This window comes from Sprattus sprattus (genome assembly GCF_963457725.1).
Source record: "Sprattus sprattus genome assembly, chromosome: 4".
NCBI classification, from domain to species: domain Eukaryota; kingdom Metazoa; phylum Chordata; class Actinopteri; order Clupeiformes; family Clupeidae; genus Sprattus; species Sprattus sprattus.
Window position 1 is genome coordinate 37,785,746 of NC_137923.1, and position 27,276 is coordinate 37,813,021.

At 41.5% G+C, this 27,276-nt stretch overlaps 1 protein-coding gene across 1 annotated transcript; it reads left to right on the forward strand.

The window, feature by feature from the left end:
* Positions 1-1,743: 1,743 nt before the first annotated feature.
* Positions 1,744-27,276, forward strand: rprd2a (regulation of nuclear pre-mRNA domain containing 2a; the record flags this gene model as incomplete). The annotated part of the gene is made up of 10 exons (XM_080837225.1): positions 1,744-1,939; positions 14,220-14,349; positions 17,384-17,520; positions 19,887-19,972; positions 20,369-20,495; positions 20,658-20,833; positions 21,227-21,587; positions 22,257-22,496; positions 22,789-22,980; positions 24,536-27,276. The coding sequence occupies 10 exons, from the start codon at positions 1,744-1,746 to the stop codon at positions 26,335-26,337; spliced, it is 3,447 nt and encodes a 1,148-aa protein (XP_080693351.1). The 3' UTR covers positions 26,338-27,276.

The window sequence follows — 27,276 nt, forward strand, 5'->3', positions numbered from 1 at the left end:
GTAATGGCAATTGCAGAACAAAAGGCACAAGCCTATTACAGAGTGGCAAATGGAGTAGGCTTACAAAAGCAGACACATCTTACAGGCTCAGGGTAGACAGATGTGCTGAAACACCAGGGAAATCATACTAGGGCATATACGACACACTGACTCTTAATTGCTTACTAAAAATGCATGTAGACATCCACAGAAAGGGATTACACAAAAAACTCTAATTTAGAATTCTGAAGACATCAACCTTCTCACATGGAACACTGGGAGACACCACATAATTAACACAACAAGGAAGTACACAGTTATTCACACATCACTCCCGCTGCATGTCACATGGCCCCCATCAGGTGGATTGACAGTTCCCTCGACCCACACCTGCAACATTAAGTGTCTAAGGTATGCCCGGAGTTGATACGGTTACTGTTATTAGACGCTTGCAGGGTTTAGCCAGGGGGTTAGCCAGGAGGGGCTTGGAGCCTCAGGAGCTTGCCAACGTTGATACAACAGCTTTTTCTGCATGGCCCACTGGGAATGGAGAGCTTTGGTTTTGAGATCCAGGGCTGAGAAGGCAGTCCAGGGCAGTTGGTTACCCATCTCCACCCAGGACGGGACCAGGGAAATGACAGGATCTTGAACCTGGTCTTGACAAAGCTGCTTGGTGTCAATGAGCTACCACTCGCTGGTCTTGCTGGCGGCTGCTCCTCCACTGACGGTGAATTCATTGGCAGCAATGGCGTGCTGGCTGCCCCAAAATGGCTGGCATTAGTGCAATGGTTTGTCTTTTCTCTAGTGGGCCTGGTCTCTGTCAAGGGTGGCAGCACAGGAATTTGTTGGGCCATGGACGTTTTCTCTTTGATGGGCGGCTTCGATGCTGATGTGGAGGCCCCTCTGGTCAATGGCTGTTTCTCCCAAGCAGTGTGAAGGGCCACGGAAGCGCCTTGCTGGGTAGCCTTACAAGAGCTTATCGCAGGCCAAGCAGTTCAACACCAATCCTGGCTGGCCAGTATCCAGGAAGACTTCATCAAATCACACAGGAGGAATTTATACAACACACTGACTCTTAATCACTAACTAAAAATACCCGTAGAAATTAACAGAAATATTTGCACTTTGAGACCATATCTTAAACCCAACAAAGAAAGTACACAGTAATACATCACTCCCGTCACACACCACAATATATTGTTATTTCACTTAATTCTTGGTCATTCTCTCATGCAGGGGTGATTTTACGCACAGAAAGACGCCTATGTCTTGTTATATAAGGATGTGTCAATAATATGTATCTTTTTCATTGTGTCACAGTGCTAACCATGGCATCATGGCATAAATGAGGTCAAACTAACCAGGACAATGTTTATCAAAAGTGGTAAAAGCACCAACTGAACTAAAATAATTTCACTGTACTGTACACTGTGCAAATTGTGATCAGACATAACTGCACCTAACTGAAAAGTTTGGCTTTAGGGCAAATGCGAGTTAATTTTGCCTTAACCTCTTCAAAATAAATGTATTTCCCAAGCGTTTCAGCTTATATTTGGTCTGATTAAGATATTTGATGAATAGCAATAAAACGCAGCCACAAATAGATTTCTGATAATACATTAATTTCTACGACAAGCAACAAACCCTAGCAGATTATGGTCCGGGGTCTCCCTCTTCCACACAGGCTCCACTGTCCCTTCATTGGCCCTGTGTCGTGCATCCACTCGATAAACAGAAGTAGTTAACCAGAGAACGGCCTGGAAAATGGCGGCTGGAGGAACTGCGGCAAGCAGTCACAGTAGCCGTGGTTCGGCTGCTGCGCTCGAATCATCTTTAGACCGTCGTTTTCAAGTAGTAACCAGTACTATGGAGTCAATACAAGGATTATCTACATGGTGCATCGACAACAAGAAGTACCATAACAACATCGTACGTGCTTGGTTGAAATGGATCAAAAAATGTGAGTAACGTTAACGTTAGCCAAATTAACTCGCTACTTGCTAGCTAAATTGCTAACTGGCCTTTTAGCCGTCGAGGATGAGACTGATGGGACCTTAGCATGCTTGTCAGGCTAGCTAGCTAGCATAGTATAGAATATTAACCCTCGTCTAAGTTCCCTTACCAATATGCTGTGAACGTTATGGCTTGCTGTAACACCCCAACATATCACATTAAACTTTTTTCATGTAACATTCGTTAACATAGACAGTCAGTTTATTTACTTGTTACTTAGATCCTAGAAATGTTTCCCTATTGTTTTATCATGTTAATGTTAAGCATAAGTTATTAGAACATTAGCAAGTTTGTTGGTCAGTTAGACAACTTGCTATGCTATCTGCTAGCTAACTTATGACTAGCCAGTAGCAACCTGAAGCTAACATTCTATTTCGCAAGGTGTAAGCTAGCTAGGATGGTAAGCATGGTGATGAAAATTAGCTATCTAGGTAACCAGTCATTAACTCAGTTTACTGTCTTATTTGTCAGCCTTAAAAGAAGACGCTAAAAACAAGGTTTATGTCGGGTTTGAGATTTCTTTATACCTCCCAGTTGATGCTGTGAACTTTTTAATGCTATCTTAATATCCCTTATTTTCTAACCTTGCTCACAAGGTAGATTGGCTTTCTATCGGATAGCCCCACAGGATATCTCCGCAGTGCCTCTACTGATGAGTTTGCTACTGGTTAGCTTCCCATAGTAGCCAGAACAACAAAGTAACCGGTAACTTGGCCATAGACAGTTCTGTGTGGATCTTGTCAGCCAGCCAAAGAGAATCGTAGAGCTGTTCGTCTGACCAGTACACTCTTAAGAAAAATGAATGGAACGGTGATGACAACTGAAGGAAATTGTTTAATTCTGAGAAACGTACAAGCAGATCATCATATACAGTGGGAATTGCCGATGAATATGTTCTCAAGTATATGGTTTGGTGATCATAACCTCATGTCAAAGCAATGAACGTTGCTTTATAAATATAGAGGTGTGTTTGTTCAGATTCGATCGGTTCACCTTACGTTGACTAGATCTTTATCTTGAGGACCATGAAGAGGAACTGGCGGAACAGTAACTCGCTGTCAGTAAAATGTGGCTGTTGTTGCTTTATCACTGTGTTACAGAGTTGAAAGAAAATCTAGAACAGTTTTCAGTTTCCAAGGTACGTCCAGCTACCCTCTTCTTGGTCATGCATACATTATGCGGGCCAAAATGAATGGCATTTGTATGCAGAATGATGGTCAGTTAGCACTATGCTGTTTCCCCAGCAGAAAACATCTGTTCTTGATGTATTGACTGTTCTTTATTGACTCACTAGAACTACTTTGTGTTTGATCATGGCATCAGATGCAGTGAAGTTGCTATCTCTGTGATTCTGCTCTTGGTAACACCTTAAGCCAGAACTACGGTTTTGTGTTGATGCTGGGGCCACTTTTTTGAGGGCCCTGTTCCTGTTGACAATAAAGTGAGCAATGTTCATGAGTTTGCAGGAGAGTTGCAACACACCCAGGCATGCCTTAGTACTGCAGGTGATTGTTGGGTAAGGATTTGCCAAGCTTGATGTAGCTACTGTGGCGATAACTCGGTTTTGTCAGCAAACTGTTTGCCTGATGCATGCAGGAGGCTAATCTGATGATGACCTGTTCTTTAGAGTGGGTGTGTTTTAGTGTGTTTAACATCAAAATGCTATGAAGCAGTGGATTTCAGAGTATGCTGAATCCACATCTCGGCATGTCCCAGTTAACATTTACTGTGTAAAAAAAGAGAAGAGTAACCAGTGATTTGTAGTGTATACATACACACATACCAGAGGAGGTTCTTCCATTGAGGAAACGGAGGAAGAACCTCCCCAAACGTTTTGAGAAATGTATTTTTCTAATTGAACTGACTAAACTCCTTTAAAAATGCAGTTGATATCAGTAGGCTATTAAATACTATGCATATTATAATTTGTTTCCCTGAGTTAAAATAACATTAGCACCCCCTATCGTAACAAGAAATTACTGCACGGAGGACGTCCTCCCTTTGGCTCCCATTGAGATCAATGTAATCTGTCTCTGATACTGGCGGTTCTTGGGGCTCATTCACTTACATTGCCTACCTCCCTAGCGTCTGAGTCTGCGCCAACATCGCTTAACCAATAAACAACGGATTTGGCGTTGGAGGGAGAGGATTAGACATTAATACCATTCTCTGCAGAAGGATATCGATAACACGGCACCCTTAAAGATTGTTGTAGAAAGATGGCAAATAAAGAGGATGTGCAATGGAAAACGAAGATATTGTTCATGTTTTATTGAACAAACCGTTTCATTCATTGAGCTACAGAGAGAAGGTTAGTATCAAAACAACAGGGAAACCTGATCCAAAATTCCAAGTCACTAAACCCAATGGTAAAACCGCTGCCGTTAATGCTAACTGGTATGCGAAATACTTATAGCTCACTGGTACCATAAAAAAACAATCGGCTGTACTGTTTTGTTTTTAAATCGTTCATACGCCTATTGTTAGTCTGACTGTTCACGTTCAGCTGACATTCTGAATGGAAATTGTTAATGAATGATTTCAAAGGAACGTTTTCTTTGAAAATAGAACAGAAACCTGCTCTGGAACAATTCATACAGAAAAAAGATGTGTTTGCTTTATTACCGATCGTTGTATCGTTGTATAGTATCGTTGGTCTGATTGGTTAAAGGCGTGTCCAATTACGTGAGTGAAGTGGACCTCCATTGAGGAGTTGGCCAGACTAACTGAGCAAATGAAATGCAGTGAAGGGGCGGGGAATTCCCAGACAAAGCCAAAATTGTATCAAAGTAAAATCTTCATGATTACCAAATTATTATTTTTACATTCCTATAGACTCCCATTCATGATCAATTCACTCACGAGCACAAAGTTCTTGATGTGTTTCCATCCCGGAACACAGAACTACATAGGGCATATCCTGGATGGCTAGTGGGAAAGACACACCTGTGGTGTGTTTATCTGTCCTTCACATGACCATATGATATCAAAATAAGTTTGAGGATGGCATCAACACTAGTTGCCTATAAAATCATATCACAAAAAGGTTTCAAATTGTTGCATAGTGTTACTTAAATGTCAAGCACTGTACTTTATCGACAATGAAAATGTAGGCCTGTTATGAAGAACGACCACATTACTCTGAATGAGACCCAATATTCAAGGCTTTCTTCCTTATATTGGATTTGTGTTGCTATTCTGGATTCCAATGAAGACACACTGCACCGATCAAAGCCTTCATTGTCTGTCCAGTGCAGGGCATTAGCTGATCCAGCAGATTCTGTGAGGGTAGTATGTTTGCTTGTTTGTTGTAGATAAGTTAACTCTGTTGTTTTGAGAGTAAATAGGCTAAGGGCCATTAAGGCAAACACTTCATTTAGCTGGCCTGCAGTGTGTGTGTGTTTGCTGCTGTTTCCATGGTGGCGACTGTGTTAGGAAGTTGAACCACAACTTCAGTTAACAGGTGGTCTGGTTATGGCACTAATTCTCATTATGATCTAAACACAACTCACAAGCCAGGTGTCTTTTTAATGCACATTTTGAACATCTTAATAGGAAATCCTGAGTGGAAAAATTGAATAAAGTGTTCTAAGCTGAATAAGTAATTAATTTGCAAAAGCGGGTGGATACACTACCAATTTGGCGTAAAATGGGACTAAGGTTAATGGAAACTATTTTATTCACATCAAAGTGTTCATTATCAATTTGGATAATGGAAATGCACAGAGACTCGCATTTCCTTAAAATTATGTGATTGAGATTGTGGGAAACCCATCTGCAGTCTCATCAGTAAAGCAGCATTTATGGGCCTTTAAACTACTTCAGACTACTACTTCAGAGTACAGTATACAAATTAGGGCTGGGCGATATGGGAAAAAGTTATATTTCGATTTTTTCCCCCAAAAATTTCCGATTTCGATTTTATATCACGATATACAAAATCACCATTTTTGTATATTTTTTTTTAATTTTCTGGTAAAAAAGAAAATGTAATACACAAAAACAAATGTAATACACAAAAACAGCTTAACAAGCTCTTAGGTTTCACATAACAAATTTCTAGCAGCTTTAAAAAACAACAACGAAAAACATGAAGTGCATTTAACTTGTTCTGCAATGAAACAAAAAATTGTGCAATACTGTTTCTCACAAGTTGAAAGTGGGGGGGACATGTTTCAGCGGGGGGTCTGGTGGTCCCCCTCCAGAACATTTTGAAAAACGTACATGCAATTTCCCGCATTCTGGTGCATTTTACCATGTTTTTCTCTGAGATGTAAATCATGTTATCAGCATATCAAATTCACAATTGATATAGGTTTGGTAGCCTGATAATTATGTTGGCTACATTCAAACTGACCACCTCATTAAAGTATGACTGTTCAGGTCAGAAATGGCCAAATGTGTATTGAAACCCATAGTCTTTAAGGATGGAAGCTGCCAGAAGTAAACGGTTAACATAGGGGAAATAGTTTTCATACATGGCAAAGCTTGACAGCATGCCCAGCACACCAATGTTCATTTTATTAATTGTGGCATTGACATCATCTTTCGTGAGTCAAAGAGAGGTATACAAGTGAGTGACACATTAAAAAAAAAAAAAATCTTCTTTGGTGAGTGTGTTTAGTCGCTGCTGTCGTTAGAAAAACTGCCATTAGCTAGCTAACGTTAACGCTAGATTAGCTCACGGTTGTTATGGCAATAACAATACGATTATAGCCAGATAATGTCCATTGGGTGGTCCTTAATTGTCCACTACAGGTAAAACTTGGGCAACTCTGACTTACTTTCCTCTTCTTCGGAAAAAAAAATCCGTATGTCCATTTCTGTGGTCTGCTTCTAGCGCGACGCTCCGATCAAATCAGAGAATGAATGAACATGAATGACAGTTGAATCTGCGTGCGTGATGAGGCTGCGTAGTACACCAGGAAAACGCGGAGTGGATTTATATTGCTGTGGGTATTCCCCACTGATAAAGTGGAACGGATTTAATTGTGAAGCAATGGAAAGAATAATGGACTAGTAGACCAGCAGTCACGCACGCACTATTTTGACTGCAAAGGTGGGGGGGTCGAAACGACTTGTTTTGAAAAGTGAGGGGGTCTTGTCCCCCCCCAATTACATTGTCGCGACGCCCATGGGTTACGTGCGGCGCTGTATTCGCGGGTCTGTGAAAACATTGATTTTTTTTTTTTTTTTGAAGGCGCCGTCTAATCGAACGTCTCATTTAAAACCGTAGAAAAAAATTACATCGCGATTAAAATCGAAATCGAAAAATCGCCCAGCCCTAATACAAATCCGTATTCGCTCTGGCCTAATTTTTGATTTCTATCATTTTTGTATATTGAGTCAGAATCTCCTTGCTGACCCAATAAACTAATCACTTTCATTTGCATTCAGCTTGATCCATGGCTCCTTCCATTACCAAAAATGCATATGTTGAGATGTTGTTGCCTTTTTTTGAATTCCTGATTGTGCTGATTTTATCATACTCTTCCAGTTGATGCTGGCAAATTAATTTATCATCAGTATGAATGTACGTAAAAGAAATACATTATGAAACAGATCTGGCTCAGAAAGGGACCAGAGCGCAGTTTTCACCTTTGGATATCCATATCCTTCATCATGTGTTGGAATGAAATTTCTGCACATAATTAGCTGTCAAAGCACCTGCTGTTTGTAAACTGGTTGACATTTTTTTCTTTTCGTACATTCTATTCTTAAGAGCACCCTGTGTCAGAGTCTATTTAGCGATGTTGGATTTAATGAAAAAATGTAACTTTGCGGAAGTGGTTAGAGTATTTCATTCTTGGTGCGGAGGGGGAGTTGCAGGCAGGTTTCTCTCTTTAATTGGTTGTTTTTTTACTTGGACTTGAGGCTGGACCCCAAATGTAAAGTGTATGTTGTTGAAATAGGTACTTTGGCAGCAGGAGTATCAATAACACCTAGTAATCTGCCTATGGTAAGGCAGACCTCTCTGTAATGTGGTGGCGTTGGTGAGATTGAAGCTATGATGGAGCTTGTTCAGTCCAGCTGGTCCACTGAGAAATTAAACCTATGTCTGTAAATGAGATCCTCTCAGACAAAATGTTCTGCCAGAGCATGCAGTGGTGGCGGACGGATTATTATGAAACAGTCTGGGATAGATGTCTGTGTTGATACATGCTGATGTGGATGACGAAACATTGGGGGAAAGACAGTGACTGTTAGTCAGCAGACTGGTGGTGACCCTGGGTAAACTGACACCTGACGATCAAAATACTGGGAAGCAGACATCTGTCAGTGGGTTTGTGATGAGTGTCTGATTTGGATGTTGCCCAAACAAAATGCTTATAATGAATTACAGTGAGTTTGTTTGGGGATTAGGGGTGTAAAAAAGAATCGTTTTGCATCGATGCATCGATCCAACAGATACGATGCATCGACACGTCCGCAAGAGTATCGATTTAAAAAACTTTTTTTTTTTTTTTTTTTTTACTTTTTGTTGCTAGTGCACTTTGATGAGTATTTTTATTTTATAGTGAATGAAGTAGGCCTACAGGGGTATTTTTTGTTACCATTTGCTACTACTAGTGCACATTTGCACTCATTGCACTGATTTTGTGGAGCATTGTCATTTTAAATTGAATTAACTACAGGCCTATTTTTTGTTACCGTTTGCTGCTAGTGCACTTTTGCACTGATTTTGTTGAGTATTGTTATTCTATAGTGAATGTGGTATAGGCCTATTTTTGTTACTTAACACTTTGTACTTTGTACAGTACTTTTTGATGCAAGGCCTTTCAGAATCTATAACAGGGGCATTATTATTTTTCAGTGAATGAGGTTGTCATAGGCCTAGGTGGAGTACAACTTTTCTACTTCTGTTATTGGCTGTTGTTTCTCAAATAAAATGCATAACAATATAACAGCTGTCATTGATTTATTTCAAATCTGAAACATTGTCTAGCCTGTAAGGTAAAAAAAAAAGAACAAATTAATCGAATCGAAATCGAATCGTATCGTGGTGTATTCATGAGTATCGAAAATAATCGAATCGTTGGGTCAGGAAATCGATACTGAATCGAATCGCCATGATGGGTGTGATTTACACCCCTATTGGGGATACCTTATAAGAAATACAACAGGCAACATTTTACTAATAAATACAATATTAATAAAACATTCGTTGACAGTCTTTTTTATTGTGTGCAAAAAGCTACATAACTTACCTAGATCAAGGCACAAATTTGATCATCTGTCCATTTATTAAGTTTTAAGGTCTAAAGTGTTAAAGACTAAGTGTTACCAAATTCTACCCATCCTCCATTCTTTTAAGTGTCAACAATGTCAATGATACTTGGGTTACTTCCTTTGAAATCCGCTTAGTCAATGTCACTGAGTCTGTTGAGTGTAAATGAAGGTACGTGCAAATTATGCGACTGTTAAAAAAACATTTTATTGGATGTAGCAGATTTATCCAATAATATGCGGAGTAGCCTAATATTATTGAAACTCATTTAATTACAGTCTAATAAAAACATTACAATGATGGGAACAATGACAATGAAAATAAAACATTATAATACTGACCTGTACTTATTTCAATGTGTAAAAGATTGGGTGATCAAACTACATTTAATTGTATTTTTTTAAATGAATTTCACTTTCTTATTTAAAACTTCTTGCTGACAAATAAAACCTAGTGGCTGGAAGAACATTGTATGAAGATTTTAATGTATTTTTTTTAAATGCAGTCTTTAAATGTAATCTAATTGTTGTTGCTCTGAATATGCCTCATATGATTTATATATAAAAAAAAATATATAGCAATTCGTTTTTGCTCAGAATTTTTCACTAATCTAAGTGCCTCGTATATCAGTGCATTTGCACCTGTAGGGTAAAACTGTCCCTTGAAAAAAACCTGCATGTGCACATGAGTTTAGGTGGCACTGTCGTAACCGTGGTTACACATGAGTGAGTGAACAAACAAAACCCAAAATCAAAGCGCTTGATTGCAAGTCATATTATGTCCCACTGTTAATGTATTAGGGATGTAACAGTTATCAGGTTCATGGTAAACCCCGGTAAAATTCTAGATTATTCTCTTGTTTACCACGGCCCATCATCAACCAAAGTTAGCAATGTCTCCCAGGCGCATGTGCTGCATGTAATGAATGTGGGTTGTGTTTTGACATGGAGAAAGGCAGTGACTGAGGTGTGGTGGGTGTGTTTTTAAAAAAAAAAATTGTAAGAGCGTAGGTGTTTAATTGTTGGTGTTCTTCTGGTTAAGTATCAGCTGCACATATTCATTCTGGGTTGACACTCAGTAAGTTTATGGGTTCACCCCATCATATACTCTTTCTGTGGTACAAACCTTGTACGAACACTTATTATGCTTTTTTAAATCTTTTTTTTCACTGTTGTGAATCCCTGTCAGTGGTATGCAACAGTCTTTCTCACTTTGTTTACTCTTTGCAGGGAAACATCTGGGATGTCTAACCGACTATATCCCTTATTGGTTTAATTGGCAACCATGTGTTGGGGCTTTTTGTAGCCTGTTCGAGATGTCTTTAGTAGCAAGTGGAATGAAACAAAGAAACCAAAATTGTTCAGGTTTACTGCAATTGTGCTTTGTATGCATTTCATGAAGGGGTTAAGTTGGTATGTTTCGTAATAACATGACACCCATTCTTGAATTAAGTTATGATATAACGTGTTGTCTGATGGGATAGTTATTTACCCCCCCTATTTTGCTTTCTTATTTATAGATTCTGTTGCCTATGCTGTTCTTCAGCTGCTCTCAGTGGTGTAATCAATTATTCATTGATAATTAAATCATCATTTAGATCAATTTGCTTTTGGGTGATTACACCTAAGGTTAGCAATGCTGTCATGTCAGTGTTGGGTAAATGTTACATCACAAACAAGTGTCAGAATTGCCATTGCCTTTTATTGAGCCCTCTGTCTGAAATGCTTTGTTAGAGCTTGTTAGCCTTAAAAGAGTGTATGTCAACCCAAAATACAATGCCATCAGGTAAAAAGTAGCATACTGTTATTTCTCCAAGTTTTTGGTAAATACAGTCTGATTTAAACCCATAAGGATGAATTATGTTCGACAGCTTCAGCAAACCAAAAGATCCACAGCAGAGACACCGGTGAAGCAGACTTTTTTTCCCATAACTTTGATTAGAAACTCTTCCACTGCCTCAGTGTATTGACTTTGGCTTTAATGTAGACAGTGAAAGGCCAACTTGCTGATGTGTTTGGCTGGCAGTCAGAGGTTATCAAACCTTAATGTTGGCTCCGTAAAAGCTCAAACCTGCAGTAGAGCTGCAGAAGTCTTTTATATGCATAATTTAATCGCAAGACATTTTCCTTTTGTGATTGGCATCTTCCTAATAATTTATTTTCCTTCATTCTATACTTAGTGTTTGGAGAAGTATGATTCAAGATTCAAGGTTCAAGATTTTAGGCTATGTTCTTCAAGTATTAAATATGATATCATTTGAGCAGGTAATGTAATGTAAGCCCAAATATATTGCTTGTCTTCCTTGTCAGAATGGGTTGACCGGTTTACAAAGTGCATAGCCTGGGTGGGTAGTGGGAATGACCGGTATGTATATCTGTCCTTCATGTGACCATATAACCTCAAAATGAATTTGAAGATGATGATGAACATTTAATTGGTTGAAGGCTGATGCTTGATGTGGCACTTTCTGGGCATATCTCTGTGATGTTGCCCAGAATGTTTAGTGAACCCACCTGACTGATGGAACCCTTTGTTCAGAACTGTCCACATGAAGGTATGATATGATATGCTCTTGATCTAGTTTTATGCCAAGCAAGGACTGTCTCTTGGATTAAAGTGGCATACGGTAGTATTAGGATGCTTGTTGATGTGGTAATTGGGTTTGGCAGAACCTGTCCTATCCTGGTCTTCTGTAATCAGACGTACAATAACATACATGTTCGTAGACACCCATGGTCAAATGTGAACCAAATGAGGTCAAGAATAAATATATGGTTTACAGGGATTTGTAGACCTGTCCAAATGCCTAACAAGGCAGGGCTTGAATGACAATTGAAAGCCTTTGGCAAATAGTGCGGTGAGATGCGGGAGTTAAGGGCGGATCGTAAAGGAAAGCCAGTAGGCATAGCTTTGTTTGGGGTCATTTATTTTCAATGCACTTCTAATCCACAATTTTAAAGAGCTGGATTTAGACTGAACTCTCATCACTTATTGCCAAAGTTGCCTCCATCCCCAACTTTTTTTCTTTATTATACAAATCTACACAGTATGGATGATAGTAACTACCAGTCTGTAAGATCTATGTCTGTGTTTTCTAGTTATTCTTTCTATGAACCAAAAGCAAGACTTTCTTTTCTTTATAATAGCCTCCATTTCAACGAGGGTCAAGGTGGCCTGTTATGGAATCAGATCGATGCCATAAATATTTTGTAATCTGTAATATAGATTTTGTATCTGTAATATAGATTTTGTATCTGTGAAACCATCTACACTTTCAAAACCTATCTTCACTTTCAAAATCTATCTGCAGATATGGATTTCAAATACGAAATGTATCTACACTTTCAAAAACTATCTAAACTTTCAAAAACTATCTTCACTTTCAAAATCTATCTGCAGATATGGATTTCAGTTACGCATTACGGATACGGAAACGGATACGGATTTCAAGTACGAGTTACGGATTTCTGTTACGAATTACAAAATCTTTTTGGCACTGTCTTTACTTCCTTTCTAAAGAGCCAATCAGCGCTTTTGGCAGATTTTCTAAAGCATCAATCAACACATTGTATCCTGTACTGACTAGCCAATCAGCGGCGCTAGCTTGCTGGTAACTGGGAAAGTTGAGTGAAGCGGTGTATGCTGCAGCAGTCATGGATCAGAGACCGAGAAATGGCACAAATAAGAAGTCCTATATTTGGAGTTGTTAATAAAGTCATTGTAAAACGCACAATCATAGTCAGTGGTTTTCACTCCACACTTCGTTCCACCTGTTTCAAAGACCCTTGTCGTTGTATGGAAGATATTAGGATCTGCTTTGGTAGCTAACGAAAGCTAACGTTAGCATTTTCGTGACCGATCTCCTAATACATTTAATTAAGTTAACCATGAACAGTATTCATATGACCCATTATCACGATGAGAACATTTAGCAGACAGACTGATATTGTCTTGTTCTCCAGACACATGCAAAGTGATGCTGGGGGTATACCGTTAAGTGCATATGCATCCTCAACAGCTGGATAATGACCAGCCTGATTTCAAAACCACCTTGCAATGTCATTTTCGTTTCTTTTCATGGCACTTTGGGGTAGGCTATTTGTAACCATTTTCTGAAGTCCTTGAAAACGTTTTATTGTGTATTTTTTTGTGGAAGCGAGTTTTCTAGCGTCTCAGTGGAAGAGATATATGAGACCAATTTCTTAGTTACAATGCGTTCTGCAGCCAAGCGATCTCTGAATCGCCAGAGCCTAAGATTAACTAAATAGTACAGGTGTTCATCAGGCCTTTGGGCCAGACATAAGGCATGCTTGTTTAACTTCCCCCACGGCGTTCTTACACCGAATTGTATTCAAACCGTGCGGGGGAGACCCCAGATCTCTCCCTAGGCAGAGCGGTGGCAGATTTAGGTTATAACTATTGAATAATGAGCGGGCCAGCAGTTACCAGCAAGCTAGCGCTGATTGGCTAGTCAGTACAGGATACAATGTGTTGATTGGCGCTTTAGAAAATCTGCCAAAAGCGCTGATTGGCTCTTTAGAAAGGCTGTAAAAACAGTGCCAAAAAGATTTTGTAATTCGTAACAGAAATCCGTATCCCTATCCGTAATGCGTAACTGAAATCCGTACCTGCAGATAGATTTTGAAAGTGAAGATAGTTTTTGAAAGTGTAGATAGTTTTTGAAAGTGTAGATACATTTCGTATTTGAAATCTGTATCTGTAGATAGGTTTTGAAAGTGTAGATGGTTTCACAGATACTAAATCTATGTTACAGATACAAAATTTATATTACAGATTACAAAATATTTATGGCATTGATCTGATTCCATAGCCTGTCTGCCATTGGTGATAAAAAATTGGATGCTATGTTCTTTTTTTTTTTTTTTTTTTTTTTTTTTTTTAAGTCTTCCAAAAGCAGGAAGGGTGCTCCGCTGTGCCCATTGATCTGCACAAAGTAGTAAAACTGTTTTGGTCTCCTGTTTTCTCCTCTTTTCTCCAGCTGATTCCACTCACCAGCTTAACCTCTTCTACCTGGCCAATGATGTTATCCAGAACTGCAAGAGGAAAAATGCCATTGTCTACCGCACTTCCTTTACTACTGTGCTGCCTGATGCCATGGAGATTTTTAAGTACGTCTGCATGCATTCTCAGTTGGCCACTGGCCATTCATGCTGTTTATGTTTATTAATCCATTATATTTTACGCCTTTAGATGCACAGGTCGGCAGTCAAAAGTGATCATTTCTACAGTGGTAGTGGTCAAGTCATGCCAGTTGAGCTACCTGAGTTATATAGCTAGTTAAAAGGGCTAACTTAGACAAAATATGTTAATAATATCATTAAAGCTTCATGATTGTGGTCACCCACAAGTGTAATACATGCCAGTACAGCAAAGATATGAACTATAACATGTTTATGAATGTAAGCCCAAAATCATTTCCCTGTGAATCATTTATACTCATGAGGAGCCCCTGGAAAACGAGATGCTGCATCTCAAGGGGTTATCCTCCAAACAATAACATTTCAAATACTATTTTGTAATGTTAGTACTGCTATGGACTACCAATATAAGCATTACCATGTTCTACTTCTATGAGTACTACTATGGCCTATCCAATTAAATTAAACATTAGTACATGTGACCTAACATTTTGTAAGTACATGTGTATGTTGCATGCATAGAATTACATCCTACCTAATAAGATATTAGGCTACTGCATGGCCTTAGATTAAAAAGTCATTTGACCTACCTAAACACCAGTAGACTTAAATGAACTAGAAAATGCATTTCCTGAAGGAAATACCAGTGCATGAAATGCAAAAGTTAGGAAAGGAAGAAGAAAAGAAAGAAGAGTGAAAGAAGGAAATAAGAAAGGAAAGAAGAGTGAAGAAAGGAGAGAAGAGAGGATGAAGGAAAGAAGAGTGAAAGAAGGAAAGAAGAAAGGAAAGAAGAGTGGAAGAAGAAAAGAAACAAGAGTGAAGAAAGGAAACAAGAGTGAAAGAAGGAAATAATAGTTGAAGAAGGAAAGAAGAAAGGAAAGAAGAGTGAAAGAAGGAAAGAAGAAAGGAGAGTGAAGAAAGGAAAGAAAAGTGAAAGAAGGAAAGAAGAGTGGAAGAAGGAAAGAAGAAAGGAAAGAAGAGTGGAAGAAGGAAAGAAGAGTGGAAGAGAAAAAGAGAGTGAAAATATTGAAAAAAGGAGATAAAAATGGAGTGAAGAAGAGAGATTGAGTGTGAGAGAAAGTAGACTGAGAGGGATAGAGAGAAAGATGGAGAGAATGGAAGGTGTCTTAATGTTCCTAGTTACAGTTAAATTGAGAGGGACAGAGAAGAGGTTCCTTTGATTTGGTGCAGCTGTCAGTGAAGCACAGGTGCAAGCCAGTTTAAAGACCCTATTATGATGTCATAATGGCCCAATGTAAGTCAATGGGAAAATTTAGATTAGTTTTCATTTAATATCTTAAAAAGTATAAAGTTTAGAAAAGTGAAAAATACATAGCATAAGTGTCCTTTACAAGACCTACGCAACAAAGTTTGAATGAAGTTTCTACGTTAAGCGGTTCGGGCTGAATTAATCGCAGAAAAAGGGAAGAAGAAGAAGAAGAAGAAGAAGAAGAAGCCTAGGAATAACAATACAGGGCATTTCATGCACTGTAAATATAGACCTACTGCCTGTTCTCTTGTGGAATACTTTTTGAGACATCAGATTTGAATAGCAGTTTTAGATAAATAGATAGTAGATAGTTAGATATATTTGTATAATTTTGATTGAACATAGATTTACATAATTGTGATTTAAGGGTCTACTGGGAATAAGTCTCCAGTAAAAAATGCTCTATATCAGCCTTGGTTCCTGTGGCAGGAACCACTGGAGGAATGCTAATAGTCCTTGACCTTGGTTATTGTAAAGCACCTGTGCCTTTTCATCTGTCCCCAGTCCCCTTTTCCTCTCTGTTACCCTCTCTCCCTTACCCCCACAGTGCTGTTACCCTCTCTCCCGTTACCCCCACAGTGCTGTTACCCTCTCTCCCTTACCCCCACAGTGCTGTTACCCTCTCTACCTTACCCCCACAGTGCTGTTACCCTCTCTCCTGTTACCCCCACAGTGCTGTAACCCTCTCTCCCTTACCCCCACAGTGCTGTTACCCTCTCTCTCCCTTACCCCCACAGTGCTGTTACCCTTTCTCCCTTACCTTACCCCCACAGTGCTGTTACCCTCTCTCCCTTACCTTACCCCCACAGTACTGTTACCCTCTCTCTCCCTTACCCCCACAGTGCTGTTACCCTCTCTCCCTTACCTTACCCCCACAGTGCTGTTACCCTCTCTCCCTTACCTTACCCCCACAGTGCTGTTACCCTCTCTCCCTCACCCCCACAGTGCTGTTACCCTCTCTCCCTTACCTTACCCCCACAGTGCTGTTACCCTCTCTCCCTTACCTTACCCCCACAGTGCTGTTACCCTCTCTCCCTTACCTTACCCACACAGTGCTGTTACCCTCTCTCCCTTACCTTACCCCCACAGTGCTGTTACCCTCTCTCCCTTACCTTATCCCCACAGTGCTGTTACCCTCTCTCCCTTACCTTACCCCACAGTGCTGTTACCCTCTCTCCCTTACCTTATCCCCACAGTGCTGTTACCCTCTCTCCCTTACCCCCACAGTGCTGTAACCCTCTCTCCCTTACCCCCACAGTGCTGTTACCCTCTCTCCCTTACCCCCACAGTGCTGTTACCCTCTCTCCCTTACCTTACCCCCACAGTGCTGTTACCCTCTCTCCCTTACCCCCACAGTGCTGTAACCCTCTCTCTCTTACCTTACCCCCACAGTGCTGTTACCCTCTCTCCCTTACCCCCACAGTGCTGTTACCCTCTCTCCCTTACCCCCACAGTGCTGTTACCCTCTCTCCCTTACCCCCACAGTGCTGTAACCCTCTCTCCCTTACCTTACCCCCACAGTGCTGTAACCCTCTCTCCCTTACCTTACCCCCACAGTGCTGTTACCCTCTCTCCCTTACCTTACCCCCACAGTGCTGTAACCCTCTCTCCCTTACCTTACCCCCACAGTGCTGTTACCCTCTCTCCCTTACCTTACCCCCACAGTGCTGTTACCCTCTCTCCCTTACCTTACCCCCACAGTGCTGTAACCCTCTCTCTCCCTTACCCCCACAGTGCTGTGGATGACCCTAAGGTCCACAGGGCGGTGGAGAGAACGCTGACCATCTGGGAGGAGCGGAACGTCTACTCCGAGGATTTCATCACCAAGCTCAGGACTGCCGTGCAGGAGAAGGAGCCTCCTGAGGAGGCAGGTCAGTACCCTGGAGGGCCCCTGTGCTCCACTGCTCCTCATTACAGTGCATGAAATGCCCTGTATTGTTATTCCTAGGCTTCTTCTTCTTATTACAGTGCATGAAATGCCCTGTATTGTTATTCCTAGGCATTTTCCTCTTCTTCTTATTCTTCTTACCTTTTCCTGCGATTAATTCAGCCCGAACCGTTTAACGTAGAAACTTCATTCAAACTTTGTCGCGTAGGTCTTGTAAAGGACACTTATGCTATGTATTTTTCACTTTTCTAAACTTTATACTTTTTAAGATATTAAATAAAAACGAATCTAAATTTTCCCATTGACTTACATTGGGCCATTATGACATCATAATAGGGTCTTTAAACTGGCTTGCAGCTGTGCTCCACTGACACCTGCGCCAAATCCAAGGAACCTTTTCTCTGTCCCTCTCAATTTAACCGTAACTAGGAACATTAAGACACCTTCCATTCTCTACTTTTTTCTTTCTCCATCTTTCCATCTTTCTCTCTATCCCTCTCAGTCTACTTTCTCTCACACTCAATCTCTCTTCTTCACTCCATTTTTATCTCCTTTTTTCAATATTTTCACTCTCTTTTTCTCTTTATCCAGAGCCACTCTTGTTCACTCTTCTTTCCTTCTTCCACTCTTCTTTCCTTTCTTCACTCTCCTTTCTTCTTTCCTTCTTTCACTCTTCTTTCCTTCTTTCACGCTTCTTTCTTTTCTTCACTCTTCTTTCTTTTCTTCTTCCACTCTTCTTTCCTTTCTTCACTCTTCTTTCTTTTCTTCTTTCCTTCTTTCACTCTTCTTTCCTTCTTCCTCTCTTCTTTCTTTTCTTCTTTCCTTCTTCAACTATGCTTTCCTTCTTTCACTCTTCTTTCCTTTCTTCACTCTTCTTTCTTTTCTTCTTCCACTCTTCTTTCCTTTCTTCACTCTTCTTTCTTTTCTTCTTTCCTTCTTTCACTCTTCTTTCCTTCTTCCTCTCTTCTCTCCTTTCTTCACTCTTCTTTCCTTTCTTCTTTCCTTCTTCCACTCTTCTTTCCTTTCTTCTTTCCTTCTTTCACTCTTCTTTCTTTTCTTCTTCCTTTCTTAACTTTTGCATTTCATGCACTGGTATTTCCTTCAGGAAATGCATTTTCTAGTTTCAATTTGAGTCTTTATTGAGTTTTTCAATGAACATTATTTATTACAGTGCATGAAATGCCCTGTATTGTTATTCCTAGGCTTCTTCTTCTTCTTCTTCTTATTCTTGTTACCTTTTTCTGCGATTAATTCAGCCCGAACCGCTTAACGTAGAAACTTCATTCAAACTTTGACGCGTAGGTCTTGTAAACGACACTTATGCTATGTATTTTTCACTTTTCTAAACTTTATACTTTTTAAGATATTAAAGAAAAACAAATATACATTTCTCCCATTGACTTACATTGGGCCATTATGACATCATAATAGGGTCTTTAAACTGGCTTGCACCTGTGCTTCACTGACAGCTGCACCAAATCAAAGGAACCTCTACTCTCTCTGTCCCTCTCAATTTAACTGTAACTAGGAACATTAAGACACCATCCATTCTCTACTTTTTTTTCTCTCCATCTCTCCATCTTTCTCTCTCAGTCAACTTTCTCTCACCCTCAATCTCTCTTCTTCACTCCATTTTTTTCTCCTTTTTTCAATATTTTCACTCTCTCTTTATCTCTTCATCCAGAGCCACTCTTGTTCACTCTTCTTTCCTTCTTCCACTCTTCTTTCCTTTCTTATTTTCTTCTTTCACTCTTCTTTCCTTTGTTCTTTCCTTCTTTCACTCTTCTTTCTTTTCTTATTTCCTTCTTCCACTCTTCTTTCCTTCCTTCACTCTTCTTTCCTTTCTTCTTTCATTATTTCACTCTTCTTTCTTTTCTTCTTTCCTTTCTTCACTCTTCTTTCTTTTCTTCTTTCCTTCTTTCACTCTTCTTTTCTTCTTCCGCTCTTCTCTCCTTTCTTCACTCTTCTTTCCTTTTGTCTTTCCTTCTTCCACTCTTCTTTCCTTTCTTCTTTCCTTCTTTCACTCTTCTTTCTTTTCTTCTTCCTTTCTTAACCTTTGCATTTCATGCACTGGTATTTCCTTCAGGAAATGCATTTTCTAGTTATTATTTTATATTTGTATATTTTTTTATTATAAATATTTTACATTTTATTTAAAGCTTCTGTCCTGCACACAGAGAGCCTCTTTCTCCCCAGTCAATATAAAAATGTAACTGCAGTTCATTTGGTTACATACAAAGGTTCAATGATCCACTCCCACGCCTGAGCAGAGAGCCTCTGTGTCTCTGTTTCTGTGTTTTTGTGAGCAAAGGGGACCTCACTGAGTCATGGAATGTTTTTCTGTTTTAGCGGTTTCGACTCCTGTGGCACCCCCCACCACTGCCGCCCCCATAATCACTGCTGCGCAGAAGTCCAGGATAGTTGCAGAGTTTGTGGTAAGTGCGTGTCTGTGTGTTATCTAAAGACTTTGCAGTAGTCTCCCTTATCCTAGTCTAGCTCACTATGCAGAGTGGTCTTCTGAAGAGCATCAAGCAAGCTCTGTTTAAATTTGTATTAGTATTGGCCGTACAGAGATGCCTCTATTTGTATGCCTGTTTTTGAACACAAATAAAAGGTTACTGTCATGCAAGGGAGCCCTGTACGTGTGTGTTAACTGGCATAGCGTCACAGTGTAACAAAGGTCACGTCACATGACTCATTGTAATACATAGAGGGTTCTGAGGAGTATGAGGTAACAGCACATGTTGCTGCAGCCCTGCTCACTAATGATGCTCGGTCAAGTAGTCATTGGCCTCACTTGTACTAATGGCCCCACTCTCACTGGTCCTTAGTCCCAGTCCTTCATGCAGAAGTTACAGAAGCACAGGTCCTCTGTGGATGAGGTGGACCTCCGGGAGAAGCAGCTAGCTGCCATGAGGGTGGACGTGTGCAGTTCAGAGGCTCTGAAGAAGCTGAAAGGTTTGTGGAAAACATCTAGGTAATAGGGTTTCAGTGGTTTCGGGTTTATTTTAGTTGACCTTAGGTTTACCTTTAGTAAACAATGGCTGAACTGTTATTAGTCTATGGAGATCAGTGTATACCATCAGTGTGTGCCATCCTTCTGTCTCTCCCCTCTTGCAGATAAAGCGGGGGGTAAGAAGTTTGCCAAGGACTTTGAGGAAGGCAGTGCTAAGCTGCAGGAGTTTGTGTCCGTGCTGGATGGGCAGGTGAAGAAGGGCCCAGTCCTGCTGGAGGCCCTGCAGAATGCAGACATCTTCTATGAGATGCAGTACAAAGAGGTCAAAATAGTCACTAAAGTGAGTATCGCTGTATCCTGTACTGGTTTAGAGGAGCTTTTCTGCACTTGAGCCAATCGGCAGAGAAGTAAAAAAAAAAAGAGATGCCTTTCATCCCGGGCTATAGACAAGAGACCATACCGCCTGACCGTGATATGATATGTGTTCTGATACAGGGTTCACTATACCTATACAATATTCAAAAAGATATATTCCTGCTTTGTGTTTTGTGACACAGATTTTTTTACTTAATAAACAACAAGTTTTGTGCACAAAAAACAGACATGATTGAACTTTCAATTGGTATTGGTAGGTCTAAGCCTGTAAGTTTGTTTTATTTCCCTCTGTGAGGAAATGGTCTGATACATTTGGTCTATGAAACCTTACCCATCACCAATGATTCCCCTCTCTCAGGCCTATGAAACCTTTGCCAACCGGGTGACTCACCTGAAGCGAAAACTGGACACTCTGAAAGCCAGCCTCCCCTCCCTTGATGACTCGCCAGTCCCCTCCCCTTGTGCGGATGCACCTTCCCCCACCGGCTCGGAGTCCCCCTTCCGCAGCCTCGCACCTCCCGACCCCGACCTGGACGGCGCTGCCATGGACGACGACCCCGAACCCTTCATCTACCTGGGAGACGCCCCCAGCCCCCTGTCCTCTGCAGGGGGATCCCCAAAGCCAGGTGTGGCAGTCGGGCAGACAGACAATCGAGAGGAGGAGGACATGGACATGGACCTGTCCGATGTGGAGGAGACTGAGGGTGGAGGCATCATAGGTAAGAAGGCGAAGACCCTGGTCAGAGCAGTGTGAAAAGAAGGACTAGTTTTGGGACAGAATAAAAGAGCAGTGAAGGAAAGACTAAGGGGATTAATAGTGAGAAGTGAAAAATGACAGAAGAGATTTTGAAAGGAAGAGGCAATGAGGTTCTGGTTAGTTTTAACAGCGGTGAAACATATGTGATGGGGGATGGGGCAGAGCTTTATGAAAGAGGAACGTGTAAGGTACAGGACGGGAATGTAAAAGACGTAGCAGATGAGTGTGAAAAACGTAGTGTGACGTACGACAGGGAAGGATTACCTGAATGAGATTAATGTGATCTGTGATCTTATGTTCCCGTCTCACTCATTTATAAATAGTTATTTGTCACATGCTTGCAGTGACGTGGCTTAGGCTCCAATTGAACATCCTGTTCTTAATCTTTTGTCAGTGACGACACCTACAACCTTGCTTTCCCACTTTCAATCTTACTATGGCAAGCTTTTGTTGAATGATTGTTGTTTACTGTGAAAAAAAACAGTGAAAAAGAAATTATAAGGCAATTGGAATTGGGTATAATTCTGTTTTTTTGTTGTTGTTGTTTTAAGGCTACTTAAGCCATGTTTTTGCTGCAACAGTTATAACTGTTAACATTAATATTTATCTTTTTTTTTTTCTTCCTGAGCAGTAGACGAGCAAGTGAAAACACCCATCGTCCCTGCGGTGTCCAATCCTGCCCCAGCACCTATTGCCACTCAACCTGCACCAGCCAATGAGGCTGCACCAGTAAAGCAGACCACTCCTCCATCTGAGACTGCTGCGGCTGCTCCCACCGTTGCCCCAGTAGCACAGACCATCCCACCAAATCTGGCCAACGTTGACCTTGGGAAGATCAGCTCCATTCTTAACTCCATCATGAAGAACACAGGTCTGTTGAAACTTGTCTGGATAAGACAATTGAGCAGATTTTACCTGGTCATGTTCTTTGGACTGGCATGCTCACTCTCCAAAAACAAATGTATTTCATGCTTCAAGTAATTTGGGGTAATCTGAAAATCTAATTTTGTTTTGTTATTGAAATTCAGTTATCAACATCAGTCATACATTGACAGTTGAAATTGCATCTAATCTCTCTTTTACAATGTTTGTTTTCAACACACGAGAGTCAGTAATGCTAGATCCATCATATCTGATATCAGCCTCTTTGTGTTGTCCTACAGCAGTGAGCTCAGGCTCTCGACCCTCCAGTGAGTCGCCCGTTGCCCCCAACCCCCCGGTACCGTCTCTGAAGAGCCCAGCACCACCCCTCCAGAGCCCCTCTAGCTCTCTGGCCAGCATTCTCTCCAAAGTGGACACCAAGACCATCCTCAGTGCTCTCTCCAGAACTCAAGGACAGACCGGAGGACTGCAGGGTGAGTAGAAAGGGCTGTGGGGGGAAAGATGGAAGGAGAGGGAGATTACAGAATCTTATTCCAATAAGCCTTTAGATCAGGGGTCTTCAACGTTTTTCAGGCCAGGGACCCCCAAACTGATGGCGAGATGAGCAGAGACCCCCTACTATATAAATTGCATAACATTTTGTTTATAATATACTGGGCCTAGTGCCAAATAAACATAGCTACCCTGTTATTGTGTATTCAATACTAGGCTATTCAAATAATACAAAGGTTAATATATTCATTAACATTTTAATTTTTTAAACATTGAATTTAACCTAACATTTTTGAACAACGAATTTAACTGAACATTTTTGAACATTGAATTTAATTTAACATTTAACAACATGAAAGGTACAGGGTGGCCGTGCCACTGCCATTTATAAACATACATCTTGCAAACAACTCTGAGCTAACAATTAATAACAACTTATTCAAATAATTCACAGATATATGTTTTTATTTCATCATACATAAAAAAGGGACAGTGAATCCTCAAGCATCTGTCGATGGCACACATCCTCCCACATTAGTGAGATATATCTTCTTTTCAATAACTCCTGACTGACACGTTCCAACGGATGACGGAGGAGGAGTCTGGCGCATGGAGTTGTGTTGACAACATAGATGTTATAGTGAGATTGACAGGTCAACAAACCAATCACACCGCTAGCAAGTTGTTAAGATTGTAGGAAGTAGTATGATATTAGCTAGGGGGCTCATACACCTCGCAAATCCTCTCAGACTTATTTTTCAGTTACAATTAACATTTTTTGATCTTGTACATTGTCTATTTCTCTTTATTTATTTTTTAAATCTAAGCAAAAAAATGTCAAACTAACAATTTATAGGTACAAACAAGACCAGCTATGGAGTTTGGTCCGCCATCTTTTATTTTTGATCTTCGTGCTCTTTAGACTTGAGCAAAAACGCGATTTGATTGGCTAGTGCCTGTGCTGTTGTATTTGCATGAAAGGTGCTGTGAGTGAACCGGTGCCCAGCTTGAGAGAGCTCCTGTGGGTAGCTGAATGTGTCGATTGGACTGAAAGATAACATCTTCTCGATCAATTTATACGTTCGCTACAATATGTTGTATTTATGTTAATGTCAAATTAAAGGGAATAAATACAATTCTGATTCGGAAGACATTTCAATTTGTGGAAAAAAAAATTGGTTGATTTTTTTTTTTTTTTTTTTTCGAAAAAAATTGTCTTATCAACCAAAGATTTCGCGACCCCCCTGCAGTACCTCCGCGGACCCCCTGTTGAAGACCCCTGCTTTAGATTCAGGGGTATTGTCTTGAGATGATGAAGGGGAAACAAGATCAGAGGATATGTATAAATGAGAAAGTGAATGACCATAGAGAAGGAGCTTTGGAGAATAATTTGGGAATGGGAGTGCTTCTATCATAACAGAGAATACTAAAGTGTTTTTATAGCGATGTCATATTTGCTGTGATTTTTTTTTAAATGTTGTTTAGATGTTTTAATTTCATCCTTCAATGTTATCCATTTTCCTTCTCTTTGCACAGGCTTCTCCTCCATTCTGAATAGTCAAACCACAGCCAGTCCTCCTGCAAACACAGAGCTGCCCAATACCTCTTTTCCGGCACCTTCTAATGATCCAGTCCCTACCACCTTCAGTGCAACCTCCTCCCTGGCACCATCTCTAATAGGGAACAGCTCCAAACTGCTAGAGACCGGTCCTTCCTCCTTCATGCCTACACAAGCTCGTAGCAATATGCAGGGCAGGCCACTTCCAGAGAACCCTGGTCTTCAAGAACCCTTGGCTCCTTTGTCTTCTAATCTTGACTCAAGGCTTAACAACTTTTTCCAGGGGAACCCGGGCTTGCGTGATTATGGCTTGGGCTTCAACTCAGAGCCTGCTAGTCAAAGGGGTAGTTCAATACTCACTGTTCCTTCAGGACAGGTTGCTGTTAGCAACAGCCCTTCTTTGGGGCAAGAGAACTTGGATGGTACCCCTGTGCGGGATGAGTCTGGGGGCACTCCCACTCAAGATGAAGTCACAGATGACGAAGGGAATGTACTGTCCATGTTCCAGGGTGGAGCTCCAAAAACCGGCATTAACAATCCTGCTTCAACCTTAGGCTCCAGCCATGCCTCTTCTGCATACGATAATGAATTTAGGAGAGATTTAAATACCCAGTCGTCATTGTATGGAACTTCAAATGGCAGACAGTTCCGTCAGGTTGGCTACAATGGGATGGGCAAACTCAGTGGACCCTCTGGTTCTGAACCTGCAGGGGATCGGTACCAAACCCATGTCCCCAACACAGTTCCTGGTGGCAGGCTACCACCCCTCATTCAGGTAGGTCCTACTGAGTCAAGACTTGACCCAAACATGGAAAAGGGTGGTTGGTACGGCCAGCCTTACATGGACGAGCACAGTGACTCAAACCTGGCCACCTCATTGAACTATGGGGAGGAGCGACGAGATCCTGAAGCCCTCCACCAATCTACATCCCTCCCTCCCCCTAACTTTTTCAACACGCCTTTGCCACCCATCCCGCAACTCCCTCCACCACCAAAGGAGCTCTTGTCAGACCCCCCTGAAACATCCAACCACCCTCATGAGTACAATGATCCATCTCACTTTGAGCCTGTTCGAGAGGACCTACTCCTGCCATACCCTGAGCCCGAGGAGATGAGGCACCCAGGCGAACCCCCATTCTCCCATCCGCATCCGCATCCGCATCCGCATCCGCATCAGCATCAGCATCCGTATCCCCATCCCCGGCCACCAGGACCTGGACTCGGTGGGTGCCCCAGACCCCCTATGCATCACACTCGTGCCCCTCTTCATCACCTTCCTCGCCGAGCCCTCTCCCCCCCACGAGGCCCCATGGGCGACTATCATGACTCTCACAGCCCCCAACCCCCTCCTGTTAGGCAGGGTTACTATGAAGACCGCAGCCCCTCCCCTCCTCCATTTGAGGACCCCTACTTTGACAACTATTACGATCGAGAAGCTCGGAGCCCTTCCCCACCTCCTTACCCGTACCGACGACCCCTTTCTCCACGTGCCCACCCACCTGACTACGATGTCTATGACCTCCAACCCCCTGAGCACCGGCATCCCCCACATCCCTTCCATCCTGGTCCTCCACGTCCAATGGCCCCCACTGACTTCTTTCCTCAGAGGCCAATGGGCCCTATGGGGCCTCGGCGGCCCATGCACCCGCGTCCACCGCACCATCCTCACGACCCCTACCGCCTGCCCATGAAGCGCCCAGGTTCCCCCTTTGCGGGTCCTCCAAGAATGGGTGGTCCGTTTTACCCTCCAAAGAGACCCTTCTTGCCCCCTCGCTTTTGACTTCGCTGAGGAAGTGTGTCAGTGGTCGGACGATCACACGCTTGGTGAACTCGTGTCCCGTTCAATGTAGCTACGTGTCATTCTGCCTGTAGCTACTGGAAGAGGATCAGTTGTGTTGATTTGAAGCACAATGGAACTTGTTTGCCTCCTTGATCTTGCCCAGTCAGTAAGAGGGACCATATACAATGTCTGTCCATACACAGACAAACACACACACTAGAGTGTGCTGGAGGCTGACTTACAGACATGGAATCTCCTGGTCACACACTGCTAGTCTCAGAGCCCAAGCCATCTGCAAGCAATTATCTGTGCTACCTGGTAGATGTACCTTCTGATGAAGATGAGGGAGGGAGAATATCTGAAGATGATGAAGGCTTGGGAGGAGTGGAAAGATGGTGTGGAGGCAGAGAGACGAGATGGGCCCTCAAGATAAAGACAGAAGATGAGAGGTGGTTATTATTTTCTGTTTTGATATTCATGTTGTTTTGTAAAAGCATCTCACAGTTCCATTCCCTTTCTGTACCGAAAGGGTCTCTGTGCATGGTTTCTCAACTGCATGTATTTCAAAACCATAAAAACCTTTCAGGACCGTCTAGACTTATGCCATTAGATATGTGGAACCTGCACATATCTATTCCAGCTATTTGAGATGGCTTTCAGCTAACCTCCCTTCAGTCGGTACATACATTTATTCATGTATGTGGACTGAAGAAGAATGTTGTTTCAAGTTAAAATGTATTATTTTTGTAAAGGTAGTTCAGTCATTATTAGTGACAGAATGTAGTTTGAGGCCCAAGAAATGTTTAAGGATTTAAGAAAATGTTAAGATGTAAATATAGCCGTCCGACTGCCTCCCCCAAGTTTTTTGTTAGTTTTTACCTCCATGCGAAATGCCAGCTAACCCTAGAAGAGAGTAGCCTATTTTGCGTGATTGAGGTG